This window comes from Oryctolagus cuniculus, chromosome 17 (genome assembly GCF_964237555.1).
Source record: "Oryctolagus cuniculus chromosome 17, mOryCun1.1, whole genome shotgun sequence".
In the NCBI taxonomy this organism is placed as follows: domain Eukaryota; kingdom Metazoa; phylum Chordata; class Mammalia; order Lagomorpha; family Leporidae; genus Oryctolagus; species Oryctolagus cuniculus.
This window is the reverse complement of record NC_091448.1, coordinates 42,763,991-42,779,499: the sequence shown is the minus strand read 5'-3', so window position 1 is coordinate 42,779,499 and position 15,509 is coordinate 42,763,991. Positions and strand designations below refer to the sequence as shown.

The window sequence follows — 15,509 nt, the reverse complement described above, 5'->3', positions numbered from 1 at the left end:
GAGAACTTACTATGTATGAGGCATTGTTGTAAATACTTTTCATGTATTCTCATCTTCTTAGAACAACTCTGGAGGACACAGAGACACAGAGGGCTAATTTGTTGATGTGACGCAGCTGATTTGGAAGGCTTTTCCCTAGATTGAAGTCTTAAGTGTACTGTGCTCTAATTATGCTGTCGTTTCTATATTGTACTTATCTACCTTTCTGTTTTTCTACCATTGCCTTTCTTCAAAAGAATTTTTTTTATTTATTTATTTTTATTTATTTAAAAGACAGAGTTACAGAGGGAGAGGCAAAGAGAGGGCAATCTTCCATCCACTGGTTTATTTGTCCCCAGATCCCACAACAGCCAGGGCTGGGCCAGGCTGAAGCCAGGAGCCAGGAGCTTCATTTGGGTCTCTCACATGGGGTGCAGGGGCCCAAACACTTGGGTCCTCTTCTGCTGCTTTCCCAGTCCCATTAGCAGGGAGCTGGATCAGAAGTGGAGCAGCCAGGACTCAAACTAGTGTGAGATGCCAGTGCTGCAGGTGGCAGCTGAACCTGCTGTACCACAGCACCCGACCCTGTACCACCACCTTTCTATCTTTGTTATTATACTTGGAATAAGCTTTCCTCTCAAGAAAGTTGGCATACTTCTATTAATTCCTCCATTTTCTATTCTCGCCTGTCCATTTTTCAAAATGTACCTCAATATTTTATGCCATCTTCCAAGAAGATTTTCACTGGAATATTTGTCAGAATTGACTTAATCCATAAATTACACTGGAAATACCTGCAACTTTGCAATGTGCAATCAAGGTATGTCTCCTGTGTTTAACCTTGAGTAAATTCTAGGTCCTGACTAAATATTTGTTGAGTGAAAGAATAAATGAATGGAGAAATCTTAGTAGTCTTCATCAGTTCTTGGGATATACCTCTCATTCATGTTTTTCAGCTTTTTCCATTTTGTCCTCCATATTTAAGGTAAATATTTTTCCTGGCATTGTATGTTTTCCCTGTAGTTTTCTAATTATTTTTCAGGAAATCATGAATGTTTCCATATTTGCTTTGTCGTTAGCTACTGAGAAATATGCTTCTGAAGGTGCTCCTGAGCAGTCTTTAAGATAAATCATTTTTTAACAGTTTTAGCATGTATTCACTGAGAAAACTACGCAGGAAAGTGAGTACTTTATTTAGGGGAGAAAGAAATCTTAGAAGAGAAAGAAGTCTAGAAACTAAATTGAGTCCATACTAGGCAGAGAGCAGGCCAGGAGCCATGTGGAGCAAGCCTGCAGGCAGGAAAGCAGAGAGCGGGAGGCCAGAAGGCCGTGTACCCACAGGCACAGGACAACAAGGGAGGGCCCACCATGCTCCAGGCTTTTTTTTTTTTTTTTTTAAAGATTTATTTATTTGGAGCTGGCGCTGTGGCACAGCGGGTTAACGCCCTGGCCTGAAGCGCCGGCATCCCATATGGGTGCTGGTTCTGGTCTGGCTGCTCCTCTTCCAGTCCAGCTCTCTGCTATGGCCTGGGAAAGCAGTCAAGGATGGCCCAAGTCCTTGGGCCCCTGCACCCACGTGGGAGACCTAGAAGAGGCTCCTGGTTCCTGGCTTTGGATCGGTGCAGCACCGGCCATTGCGGCCAACTGGGGAGTGAACTATCAGATGGAGGACCCCTCTTTCTTTCTTTCTCTCTCTCTCTCTCTCTCTCTCTCTCTGCCTCTCCTCTCTATGTGTAACTGACTGTCAAGTAAAAAATAAATAAATCTTTATTCTTTTTTTTAAAAGATTTATTTATTTATTTGAAAGTCAGAGTTAGAGAGAGAAGAAGCATAGAGAGATAGAGAGAGGTCCTCCATCAGATGGTTCACTCCCCAGTTGGCCGCAACAGCTGGAGCTGCACCGATCCAAAGCCAGGAGCCTAGGACCTTCTTCCAGGTCTCCCACACGGATGCAGGGGCCCAAAGTCTTGGGCCATCCTCGACTGCTTTCCCAGGACATAGCAGAGAGCTGAATCGGAAGTGGAGCAGCTGGATGTCAAACAGGTGCCCATGTAGGATGCCGACCCTTCAGGCCAGGGTGTTAACCCACTGCGCCACAGCGCCAGCCCTGATCCAGGCTTTTTATCTACTCCCAAAGGAGAGTAATCTGATTGGCAGGTAGGCATACAGGTGAGGTCAGGAAGGGGTGTGAGGTCACACAGAAGGAGTGATCTTCCAGCTCACAAACCTAATTGACTTAATCCTATCTGCTTGCCTATATCATTCCACTCTCAGAGATTCCAGATCTTAATCTTAAGGGATGCTGCAGGGCATAGAATCATCATAGATTCTATAGCTGCTTCCCGCTTCTGAGGGGCATAGCACAGGCCCTGCCTGTCCTGGATCTGGAAGTCTCTTTCTATAAGGTATGTAATTCTTTCACCTGCTAACAATCATTTACCTTATTAGTTTCCTATGGTTTTATCTGTTGTTTCTAGGTTTTGTTCTGGAATTTCCCAAATAATATTAAAAAAAGAATAGCAGTAATGAGCATCTTTGTTTTGGTTTTGATTGTAATAAAGATACGACTTACTTTTCACTAGCATGATGTTGTCTGGTAGTTTGCTGTACATGGTATCATTCCTTATCAAGTTGTTAATTTTGTTTTGGCTCTTGGCTGACATTTTGGGTGTCAGTGAACAGAATTTGCTCTTGCTTTGTAGCATCATTACAGATTGTTGAATAGCATGTATGAGTAGGATAGGACATGAAGGCTTTATGTGAATTATGTTGGTTAAGCCTCAGAAAAAAACCACTCTACATTCTACTAGCCCGTTTTGTAGATGATAAATGAGATGTAGGACAGTAAAGTACTTTTTTTTTGTTATGCATTTAGGGTTATGTAGCTGAGAAGTGGCAGAGGCAAGTTACTTGTAAAACAGAGCCAAACCTTAGGGATGGGTGCATGGGATAGTTGTAGATAGGCACAGGTATATACTTACCAATGCTCCTCATCTTAGAAAATTACATACCAATATACCCAACCTCCTAAACAACATAGCTCCACCCGGCATATCATAAATGTACTCAGAGCAGTTTATATTAGCTTACCACTGAGCAAAATCATCTAATAAAAAGCTTATTTTATGATAAAGTATTAAATACCTCATGTAATATATTCAATGCTGTACTGAAAGTTGAGAAACAGAATGGTTTTATGGTTATCCTTTTGCACCATCACAAAGATGAAAAGTCTTAAGTTGAACCATCAAAATTCAGGGACTGTACACATATACTTATATATATATATATATATACACACACACACACATATATATACATATATACATATATATATTTGTATCTGATGAGCTAGAAAGACACTGAGGACTACTGCATTTGAAATGTTTACAGATCCCAGTAATACAGGAGTACTGGCTTTAATGTCAAATAATGAGCCCTCTTCCGTTAACAATGATAATAATACCATTTCTGTAAGGAAATATTTTCCAATTACTTTAAGGCTAGATAATATTTCTAAGAACTTAGTCTGAATAGTAGACGTATGTTGTGCTTGTAAGTTTCCTGAATTTTTCCTCTACTTTTTGCATACATGTTGAGTACTGCTGATAAAATCCATAGGTACTCCTAAAGCTGTAGTCCATGATTTCACTTTGGTGTATTCCCCGCCCTCCGAGGAATTGTAAAACATCGATCTTGGCATCCCCAGAGTGAAAGACACTTGCCTCTAAGAAATCTGCTCTCTGTGGAACTCAGTACATGTATTTTTCAAAATTTAAAAAAAAAAAAAGGTTTGTGGTAGGAAAGGGATTGTCTGAACACTGTGTCTCTTTTGGGGCTATTGAATGTACTGGGTCCCTGTTTGCGTGGCAGTAGGGGCAGCTTACTCACTTAGGCAATGAATGCATTTTAAAATCATTTAGGAGACTTTTTCACATAACCCCTTTTCTTCATGATAAGATTCCCTTCAATGAGCCGTTTAGGTTTACTGCAGTAGATAAATGTTTACGAGCCACTATACTAGATAACAAGAGGAGAATCATTTTATTGAAGCTTAACTGTAATTTTTCCATAAACCTTCTTAAAAAGAAAAAAATTAGAAAGTCCATTAAAATATTGTTACTCTCCTCTTTTTTTTTTTAAAGATTTATTTTTTATGTGAAAAAGTTACACAGAGGAGAGACAGAGAGAGAGAGAGGTCTTTCATCCATTGGTTCACCCCCCAATTGGCCGCAACAGCCGGAGCTGTGCCAATCCAAAGCCAGGAGCCAGGAGCCAGGAGCCTCCTGTGGGTCTTCCCATGCGGGTCCAGGGGCCCAAGGTCTTGGGCCATCTTCTACTGCTTCCTCAGACCATAGCAGAGATCTGGATCAGAAGTGGAGCAGCTGGGACTCTAACCGGTGCCCATATGGGATGCCGGCACTGCAGGCGGCAGCTTTACCTGCTACCCTATAACACCGGCCCACTCTTCTCTTTCTAAATATAAATATTCTTAAACCAAAAGAGAAGATCATCTGAATTTTAAAAATTTCTCAAGAACATAAAAAATTTCAGTATTATTTTTCCAACTCTAGAAATGCTTGAAATTAGATTCTTCCGTACGTCTCATAAATTAAATACCTCATTTGTGGCTCACCTATCTCAGTTGCCCTGTCTTGCATTTTAATCTAGTCTTTTTTTTTTTTTTTTTTTTTTTTTTTTTGAGTCTTCTTCTGACTCTTGGCCATTAACTTAGGTTTGTCACTAATTCATAAGGTGACTTACTTTTGTCTTTGTAGAACCTTCTCAGTGATTTTCATCTAACTTGAGTCCCATTGTAGTTTGGGAGTGGCAAGCTCTACCCCATGTCTGGCCCTAGTCCTCAGTCTGCCTCAGTTGGCTTCATTTCCTGGCTCCAGCACCAAATGAATCCCATCTCTCTTCTCTCCCTCCCTCAGTACCATCCAGGCTCGTTAGACCCCATGGTTTTATCTATAAACTGATCTTATCTTTAAGTAAGTTAAGGGTTGTGCTTTGTTATTGGGTAAGTCAGATTCTAATTTCTGAATGTACAAAAGATAAATTTCCCTCTATTGCCCTAACAGGATTTAATTTTGTAAATATTTAAATTTTTCAGTAGTAAATGGTCTGTTAAATATAAGCTAAAACCATTCCTTTACCTGCCTTAAACTAAAGCTTTTCATTGGTTTTTAATACTTTTCTTAAATGCAAAAAAGCCAAAGTTAAACTTTCCTTATTAAAATGCAATGCCTAGTGTCTTCTAGCTTTTTGAAGAGCTTTTGTCCATTATATAATCTGTAAAGTAGCCAAGAGTTCCTTAGAAGCAGGACATCATTTAGATTTAAAACAATTATGGCTTGTGTGTAAAATAATGATGTGGCATAACCATTCATGGGGGTGGCAGCCACAGTTTTATTTCAGTGGCAGAATCTTTGGATACCGCCTCTTTTCATTTACCTTAGAGACTTCACTAAGGTTTCCCTGGGACAAGAACTGTTAGGTCGTTTTTATTCTGCTAGATAAGATTTGTATGACTAGAAAGCCAAACGACACAGTTATGAGCATAGACCTTTTATTTTTTTCTCAGATGTCTGACAGTGTAAACATACATAAAATACATATTAAAGTTTAGATGCTTTGTATTTTGCGCAATAAATTGAAGCCTTAAAAAGAAAACATTTCATTAAAAAAAAAGAAACTCATTAGTTTTACTTAAGACGGTAAAATAGCAGCAAGTACCAAGACATTGTGCACTTCTTTTATTTAAGACAAGTTACTTCATTTACATCAGAGTCAGAAATGTAAGACTGGCTTTCTTGAATACTTAATATAGCTTGAGTCACTGGTTAGATAGGGCATATTTTCCCAACTGTACAACAGGGAAGAGTGCTTTCATTAGATCAGAAAATGAAGACCCTCAGACAGCCAGAATGACCACAGCATTGAGCATTAAGAGAAATGAGGTGTTTACTTCCCAAGCACTTGCAACGGAAGGTAAGCGAGTCTTTACGTTTGTGGTAGTCTCTTCCCTCCGTAAGTTAAGGGTTGTGCTTTGTTGAGGCATTTCAGAGAAATTATTTGGCATGCCACTAGTGATACTTAGGGTCAGGGGTGTTGGGGATGATTTTGTTGAGCTAGTGAGGCTTGTGTTCGTAACCGTTCCATCCTGGAGATGAATAGTGAGAGTCGCAGCTGCTGCTTCGTGTGATTTGATCGTTTCTGTGGCTGTATCTTCTGGATAGGGCACCAAGGCCTTATCAGTGCTAGTGAAGGTGCTGTCTTTGTTTAGTGAGACACCAAGTGTTGTTTCCTTTGCTCGAAATTGTTTGGGTATTTTGGTTACTTTAGGTTGAGTTACCATACTCAGAGAGTTAATGGTGTCCACTGTCTGCATGCCACTTACGGTGAATAAGCTTGAGGTAAATCCTGCAGGTGTGGGATATATGTCATGTTCCCGCAGAGGTGATGTTTGGTTAGAACAGGGAGTCCCTAACACATGGGCTTTTGTTTCCATCATCCACTTCAATAAGTAAGTAATGTTTTGTCTGTGGTCACATGACCACCTGTTATTGTAAAGGGTTATCTCTTGCAACTGAAAGAGTTGATCAAAAGATTGATCTGGAATGAATGTGAACTTATTGTTGTGCAGGTAAAGATGGGTGAGATTTGTCAGGTTCATTAATGTTCCTGGAAGGATTTGGGTCAAGGAATTATTAGACAGGTCCACGACAAGTAATCTGGAAGGCATGTTGGTTGGAACTGTCCAAAGTTTGTTACTACTGAGGTTGAGAACCTCAAGGCTTCTTAATGTATTTTTAATGAGGACAACCTTTTCCAGCATGTTCTTAGAAACATCCAGATATTTAAGGTTCCACTGATAAGCAGTATCAGATTTGTCAAGAAGTTTAATGTTGTTGTTAGCAGCAGACACGTTCCAGAGAGACCGAGGTAACTGAGCAGGCAGGCTTTCGAGCCTATTATTTGAAATGTCCAGGGTCCTCAGATTGGTATATTGCGTTAACTGGTTATGCAGATCAGTGAAGTGGTTATGAGACAGGTTTAAATGAATAATATTCTCTTGCAGTCCAGATGGTAATGTAGTCAAGTTTCTGCCTGAACAATCCACATGCCTGTGCCTCTCTGTGCATTTACATTGGAGAGGACAAATGCATAAAATACCAGGTGTGAGAAACAGAAGGATGAACAGGCAGGGAGACATTTTCAATATCTGATATTCCATCAGAGCCTGGAAACAAACAGATACACCCTTCTTTTAATATGCAAATACAATTTAGGCATCTGCATGGGTCAGTTGGCATTAGGCAAAATTTTCAATAAACCTCCTTGTTGTCGAGTCCTTTTATAATTGTTCCAGTGATTAAACTAACAAAGCTCCCCTTCATTTATAGTCCAAATGCCTAATCCTTCAACTGGGGCTATGTGGTAGAGAGAGATTCTCTCCCCCTACCCTATCCTGCATTTTCTCCCTTTTACCATATTTTTTCTTATTTAGCTTCCCAGAACCTTAATATTATAAAATGACATTCTCTACAAATATAAAGAGTTGCAGTCTTAAGCTATTACTATTTTTGATAACATGCTTTCTTAGATGGGGGAAAATGGCTGTCATGTCTCTCTTTAAATCTCTGCAGTAATATAAGACTCAGTGTGTATGTGTGTAGGCTGAGATTTTATTTAGATGTTAAAGCAGCTCTTTGGAATTTCATGCTTGTCTTTTTAAGATAAATAGATCCTTGTAAAGCATTTTAAGCACTTGAAAAATCCAAGTCAACACCATACCTTTAAACCTCATGTTTTCTGCAGTGATATTTTTTTCCTGTATATTTAAGTGCCATTTTCTAAAGGAAAAATATCTTTTTTTCTCTATCTTCTGGATAGGGCAATATATATATATATATATATATATATATATATATATATATATATATTTACCAAGTAAATGAGTATTAAAAAGAAATCCCTCCACTGACACTGCAGCAAATTTCTGGTGCATGCACTTGCTAGTGAATATATATTCAGTCTTAACGTTGACTTTTTCTCAAAAAAAAAAAAAAAGGAAAAGCAAAAATATTCGGAGTTTGCTCTTTTACTGATGTAAATAACAGCTTACCATAGTGTCGTCTTCACCATCAGCATCTCATTTTCTCCCGGAAACTTAAAGCTTAGAGGTCGTGTTGCTGTGGAGAGTCGGACGCGGTTGTGGCTGTGGCTGTGCTTGCCTGCTCAGCTGCATTGTGTTGCTGTGAGCTGAGGCTCTGCAACCACCTGATCAGTACCACATAGGAGGACTGCAGCGCTGTCATTGGTGCTGACTCAAATCTATTGCAAGAGGTGCACACACGACAGAATGCACAGATTCCTTGCTAAATCCATGGCCTTGCTCGTGCTTATGGATCTCAGATTTGTCAGAGGGCAGAAGATGTGCGTGGTAGAACCAGCCCTGCCTCCTTTCTAATGTGTCTGTCGGAGCCGGGGTTCCCCCTTTTAACATTTGCTTGTTAAGAATTTGTGGGGTTTTTAATGCCTCTACTTGAATTCTTTTTATGTCTTGAAAAATGTTAAAATGAATTAGACCTTCCTTGTAGATGGTTTCTAAGATATTAAGCTTTTTATTTCTTGCCTTTTTATGTTCTTTTTAAAAAGAATGGTACAATTGTCATGTTACTTTTAAACAATCAGCTTGATTTTTATGTCCTTCCCTGCTGTAGTGATTATTATGTTCAATCAGCTTTTCAAATTTATTAACCACTTAAATATTTCATCCTTTTCAGAAGGTACAGAAAGAAGTATTTAAAACATGATTATTTTGCCTTTATCTTTCTCTAATACAAAGGATCATTTGCCTAAGGCTACGCAGAAGCTACACTACATTTTAAAATGAGCATCTTATGCTTTTTATTATCAATTCCTGTGGTAAAATAAATATGTTTTATGTATTTAGGGATAAAGTTTTCTTACTGCTCTTCATGAAACTTACTATGGATGGTAAGAGCATATGACTGTTGTTTTCTCCAGCGACATTTTTGGTGCTACATTAATGACTTTATTTGATTTTGTGTTTTAAAAATAATAATATCAATTTCAAGTGATTTCTGTGGCTTTTTCATATATTATCTTTCTGAGAAATATTATAGTCTTTAAATTACAGGAAATAATATAAAAGGAAAAACTTTGGTCATGAGTTTTATAGGATGCGATCAGATTTATGATTGCTGTCATTCCACTCTTTAGTGGACTGTATAAAATTTAAACTCAAATCTCATTTCCAGAATGATCAGTTTACCTTAGAAAAGAGAGCAAGTAAAGCCATGTGCTTTAATTACCATACCGTTGCTATTTTAAAAACAGCAATTATTAACATGAAATCCCTTCATGACTGTTACTAACTCCTTTGTCTTTAAATTGCATTTACCATTATTTGAATTGCGGGCTCCAATATAATTTACTGTGTTAAAATTTTAAGTTTATTTTTTTAGAAAAGAAACTAAGGGGCTGGTTTTGTGTTGTATCAGGTTAGGCTGCCACCTGTGGCACTGGTTCAAGTCCCGGCTGCTCGCACACTTCCAATCCAGCTCCCTCTAATGTACCCGGGAAGGCAGTGGAGGATGGTCCAAGTGCTTGGGCCATAGCATCCTCATAGAGACTGGAAACTCCTGGATCCTGGCTTCAGCCTGGCCCAGCCCTGGTGGTTGTGATGATTTGGGAAATGCCCTAGTGGGTGGAAGAGCTCTCTCTCTGTCTCTGCAACTTTGCCTCTGAAATAAATAAAATCTTAAAAAAAAAAAAAAAAAAAAAAAAAGAGGGAGGAAGGAAGAAAAGAAACTAGAGTTGAGGAGTCCTCTTTTGTAGAAAACTAATGTTCCTTGGCCGGCGCCACAGTTCACTAGGCTAATCCTCCGCCTTGCGGTGCTGGCACACCAGGTTCTAGTCCCGGTCGGGGTGCCAGATTCTGTCCCGGTTGCCCCTCTTCCAGGCCAGCTCTTTGCTGTGGCCAGGGAGTGCAGTGGAGGATGGCCCAAGTGCTTGGGCCCTGCACCCCATGGGAGACCAGGAGAAGTACCTGGCTCCTGCCATTGTGCCGGCTACAGCGCGCCGGCTGCGGCGGCCATTGGAGGGTGAACCAACGGCAAAGGAAGACCTTTCTCTCTGTCTCTCTCTCTCACTGTCCACTCTGCCCGTCAAAAAACAAAAACAAAAACAAAACAAAACAAAAAACTAATGTTACTCAAAAAGTGTCCATATTTCAAAAGTGTGCCAGGGCTGGGGCTGTGACACAGGGAGTTAAGCTGCCACCTGCAGCACTGACATCCCATGTGGGCAGTTGAGATGTCAGTTAAGACAGGCATCCCCATCAGAGTGTCTGGGGCAGAGTCCTGCCTCTGGGTCCTGATTCCAGCTTCACACCAGCACAGACCCTTAGAAGTAGCAGTGATGGCTCAAATAACTACATTCCTGCCATCCACGTGGGAGACCTGGATTGAATTCCCAACTCCTGTCTCTGTTCCAGCCCAGCTCCAGTCACTGTGGGCATCTGAAAGTAAGCCAGAAGGTGGGATCTCTCTCCGTGTCTCTCAAATACATTTTTAAAAATATATCTTTAAAAATTTAAGGGGCCAGCATTTTGGCATAGCAAAGAAAGCTGCTGCCTGTGACACAGGCATCCCATATGGACACTGGTTCAAATCCCGGCTGCTCCACTTCTGATCCAGCTCCCTGCTAATGCGCCTGGGAAAGCAGCGAAAGATGACCCAAGTGCTTGGGCCCCTGCACCTACAGGGAAGACTTAGAAGAAGCTCCTGGCTCCTGGCTTCGGCCTGGGCCAGACCTGGCTGTTGCAGCCATCTGGGGAGAGAACCAGCTTATGGTTCTGTCTCTCTGACTCTCCCTCTCTCTCTCTAACTCTACCTTTCAAATAAATAGATTTTTTTTAAAGTGTGCAATATCAGGAATTTATTATTTATTTAGTGTTTTATTGCCACTTTGAGAGTTAAGTTGGACTCTTAGTAAGATTCTTTCTATGGATTGCAGAAAGCAGCCTTCAATCAGAGTGTTTTTAAAAAAGGTGTATTCAACAATGTTGTGGAAATACAGGGTGGTTGCTTTTGACACGTAGAATTTTGTTTCAGCTTTTATATATGCCATTACACTTGAAGGAATATGAGTAGTTGACTATTTCCTGATTACTTAAATTTCGCTTTTTAATTGTAGGGAACCTCTACAGTGTAGAAGTAGAAATATCTCTTCCCATTACACTTGTAAGTACTTTTTTTTGAAGGAAAGGACATATTATTTCATTAACAAATGAATTCAGTTTAGGCTATATCAGGATTAGATTCTGAATATAGCAGAAAATTCTAATACAATAGTAGTGACAGTGTCTCTCATTCCATTCTCATTGGAAGATGGTATAAGGAATTGCTTCATATTACTGAGAGATTACTGTAACATTCTCACAAAGGAAAAGGAAGATAATTTCAATATATTTGAATTGTAACACTCTGTTCTTACTTTTAGAAATATTCATGAAATAAAATAATAGTATATTACTCAAAAGAAAGAATAATTTTTGGAGGCTTAAGTGTTTATTACAACATACTTTATTTTAAAATATTTATTTATTTGAAAGACAGTGGCAGAGAGATACAGGTATCTTCCAACTTCTTGTTCACATGCTAAGTGGCTTCAATAACCCAGGCTTGGCCAGGCCAAAGGCAGGAGCCAGGAACTCCATCTGGGTCTCCCACATGGGTGGCAGGGGCCCAAGTACTTGGGCCATCATCTACTGCTTCCCAGCTGCATTAGCAGGAGATAGCTCAGAAGCAGAGCAGCCAGCACTGAAACCATCAGTCTGGAAGGGGATGTAGCTATCCCACATGGTGGCTTATTCCACTGAGCCACAATGCCTTCCCCTTATAACTTATTTTATATATTATTTAGATACATTAGATTTTAGTTAAGTCTGCTGTGGTCGGAAGCTACATCTATTAGACAACTATTATATTCTAGGTAAAGCTGTAATTTGCATATTTTGTGTTCTAGGATATATTATCTCTCAGCATTTTGAAAGGCATAACAAATCACCTGCCAGGAATGAATAGCCAATGTCAATCAATAGTTTCCATTTTCCTTTTACTTACTAAATTGATTACATTTGTCTGTTTTTGTTATAGTTGGATGTCTCTTATTCTAAATACTTGAGACCAGAAGTGTTTTAGGTTTGCGAGTTTTTCAGATTTTGGAATATTTGCATAGCCTTTACCAGGTGAGCATTCCTAATACAAAAATCAAAATCCAGAATGCTTTGAAATCTCAAGCATTTTAAGTATAGACATGATACTCATAAAGTATGACTTATTTTAGAGCATTCTGAATTTAAGATTTTTAGATCAGGAATTCTCAGCCTGTAATACGTTTAGATTGAACGTATATTTGAACTCTTAGTTGGAAACAACTAAGAGTATGCAATAAAGTATTTAAAAATACATGGAAGAAGAACTGACAATATGGAAACTATTTGGTTAAAATCCCCATGCATCAGTCCCTTTACCCAGCCCCCTACTCCTATTTTTTCCTCAGTCAATTGTTCTCTAAAATGTGCCTCATTTTGGATTTATCTCTTCACTTCCTTAGGAAGATTTAATTTGTTCTTCTATCCCCCATATGTCCTATAAATAGTTCCTAACAGCATTAACATAATTGCTTATTTGCATCATCCCACAATAGTTTCAAAATAATACCAGAATTGCTACAATTAGATTACAGACTACTAAATGGACTTTAAGATTTCTTAGCAGTTTTGTTTGCTATTAGAATTTATGTTCCTAATGGTGTGTAGTCATTTCTGTGTTCTGTCACACCTTGAAATGCATCTTGTATCTATATTTCTGTTATCATCAACTGGATGTAAGTTTAGGTTCATTTGTTTCAGTTGACTGTCAGTTTTTAGGGATAACTGAACTCAGATTATATAAAAAGGTATTTTCAGAGAAATGTTTCTCTGACTCTTACATCCTGTTTTCTTCTTTACCTTGGTGATGATTGTTGTTCATGAAATCTTAACATTACATAAAACATTTGGCTGTATCTTAATATTTCTTTTTTATAGGTATACAAAAATGTCTGTTTATTATATTGCCACTTCTGATATGAAAGATTGCACTATATAGAGTTATATAAATGTATATTTGTATGTATATATACATATATATGGTTATATGTCTTGTTCTTTTTTCTTAATAATACATCCTTTAAGATGACTCTGTATCAGTACATAGGGATCTGTCTCATCTATATCATGATGCCTAGGACTCCATTTGGGACTGTGTCAGGTGTGATGTGTATCTGGATTGTTTCTAGACTTTTGCTATTTAACATGGTGAATACCACTGTCCCTAAATAACCTCAGGAAGTATTTGGAAAAGATCCCTGGGAGTAGAATTGCTGGATAAAAGGGTAAACACATTTAGAATTTTTCTAAGTATTACTAAGTTCCTCGCTGTAGAACATACCATTTTACAGTCCCACTAGCAGTGTATTGGAGACTCTTGTTGTGCATAGCCTTAATATAAACTTGGTTTGAAAAGTTTGAATTTATATCATCTGATAGGTAACCAGGATCCCAGTATAATTTTGAAAGCATTTCTCTAATCACAAAGTTGATTGTGTATCTTTAAATAGGTTTATGAGGTTCTTGTAAGTATTTTATTCAATGATTGTCTCAAATATTCTTCAGTTTTATGTTATGGGTCTTTTGCCTGCTCTGCATTTAAGAGCTTTTAAAATGTTATTGATATCAGCACTTTGTCTTGACTTAAAGTTGCAATTTTTTTCCAGCTTGCCTTGTGTATTTTGACTTTGTTATGATGCTCTGTTTTTTATTTACATTGAAAAGTTTGATGTAATTGAATTTCCCTTTTTTAATTGATTCTAGATTTTGAGTTTTCCTAGGAAAATTGTTTCCTACTTCCAGATTACAAAGGAATATGTCCTGTTATACATATAAGGTCATGAATTATATTTAGATTTCTGGTGTTTGTTCTTTTAAAAAATGTTTATTTGAGAGGCTGAGAGAAAGTAAGAGACAGAGTCACAGAGAATTTGCATCCACTGATTCACTCAGCCATATGCCCACAGTGGCCCTGGGAATTCAATGCAGGTCTCCTACATGGGTGTGGGGACCCAGCTACTAGAGCCGTCACTGCTGCCTGCCAGAAGGTGTATATTAACAGGAAGCTGGAATTGAGAGTAGAGCCAGGACTATAACTCAGGTATTCCAAAATAGGATCCTGGCATCCAGGCTGACAGTTTAACTCCTATGCCAAATGCCCACCCATATTCCTTGTTTATTCTAATGCAGTGTGGAATGTATGTCCAGTTTTATCTTTTTCCAGATAGACAGCACTTGTACCCACTGATCTAATATTTTGAGTCTGTTCTTGAACTTTAGTCTATTGATCTGTTTATTTAATCATATACCAGTGCCATAGTGTTGTTTTTTTGTTTTTGTTTTTGTTTTTGTTTTGTAAAGTAGGAGCGGGGCCCCCTGTGAGCAACGCTTTGGTTTCTTTTTTATTTATTTATTTTTTATTTATTTGACAGGTAGAGTTACAGACAGTGAGAGAGAGAGACAGAGAGAAAGGTCTTCCTTCCATTGGTTCACTCCCCAAATAGCTGCCACAGCTGGCACTACGCCGATCCGAAGCCAGGAGCCAGGTGCTTCCTCCTGGTCTCCCACGTGAGTGCAGGGGCCCAAGCACTTGGGCCATCCTCCATTGCCTTCCCGGGCCACAGCAGAGAGCTGGACTGGAAGAGGAGCAACCGGGACTAGAACTGGCGCCCATATGGGATGCCGGCACTGTAGGCAGAGGATTAACCAAGTGAACCACGGCACCAGCCCCATAGTGTTTAGTAATAGATGCCCAAGGTTTTCATTATTTTTTTTAATCAGAATTAGGTTAATTACAACAGTTACTGATCCTTCTAACTCACTACATCTCCTACCACCTATACCAGACAGAATACTTGTGTAATATGTGTGTGTCTAGGTTTCAGCATATAAAGTAGGTGCTCTTTGATCCTGTGTTATTGAAAAGAGTGTTGGGCCAGGAGTCCAGAAGCACAGAGTTTTTAGTACCACTTTGAAGCAAGTCACTTGCTTTCTTTGGACCCGTTTTCTCAGTGGTTAACAAGCAAAAGGAGTTGAACTTTTGATGATCTTTAGGTTTGTTTCTGAATCAGGTTAACGCTAACCTAGTAGGAGCACCCTGGTATGTGGTGTGAAGTTCAACTTACTTTTCATTCCCCAGTGTCTTGTCCTTTTGCCGTGTTCCTGAAATAAAATTTCTGTTCTGCATTCTGATTCTTTACTCTTTTCTCTCTATATTTTTTTCATTGCAGCATTTTTCTCTCCTACATTTCTTTTATTGGCTGCCACTGTTTGGCTACTCAAACACTTCCCACTGACCTCAGTTGGAAAAAAAAAAAAAAACACATGCAGTAAATGTGAATTA

At 39.0% G+C, this 15,509-nt stretch overlaps 2 protein-coding genes across 10 annotated transcripts in view; one reads left to right on the top strand and one right to left on the bottom strand.

The window, feature by feature from the left end:
• Nucleotides 1-15,509, top strand: part of NF1 (neurofibromin 1) — a 299,237-nt gene that overhangs the window by 210,894 nt on the left and 72,834 nt on the right. The gene's annotated exons all lie outside the window — the stretch shown is intronic.
• On the bottom strand, nucleotides 4,951-14,569 carry OMG (oligodendrocyte myelin glycoprotein). Its single transcript, XM_002718940.5, has 2 exons — nucleotides 8,111-14,569; nucleotides 4,951-7,225 (listed from the first exon to the last, which is right to left on the bottom strand). The coding sequence occupies exons 1-2, from the start codon at nucleotides 8,111-8,113 to the stop codon at nucleotides 5,897-5,899; spliced, it is 1,332 nt and encodes a 443-aa protein (XP_002718986.2). The 5' UTR covers nucleotides 8,114-14,569; the 3' UTR covers nucleotides 4,951-5,896.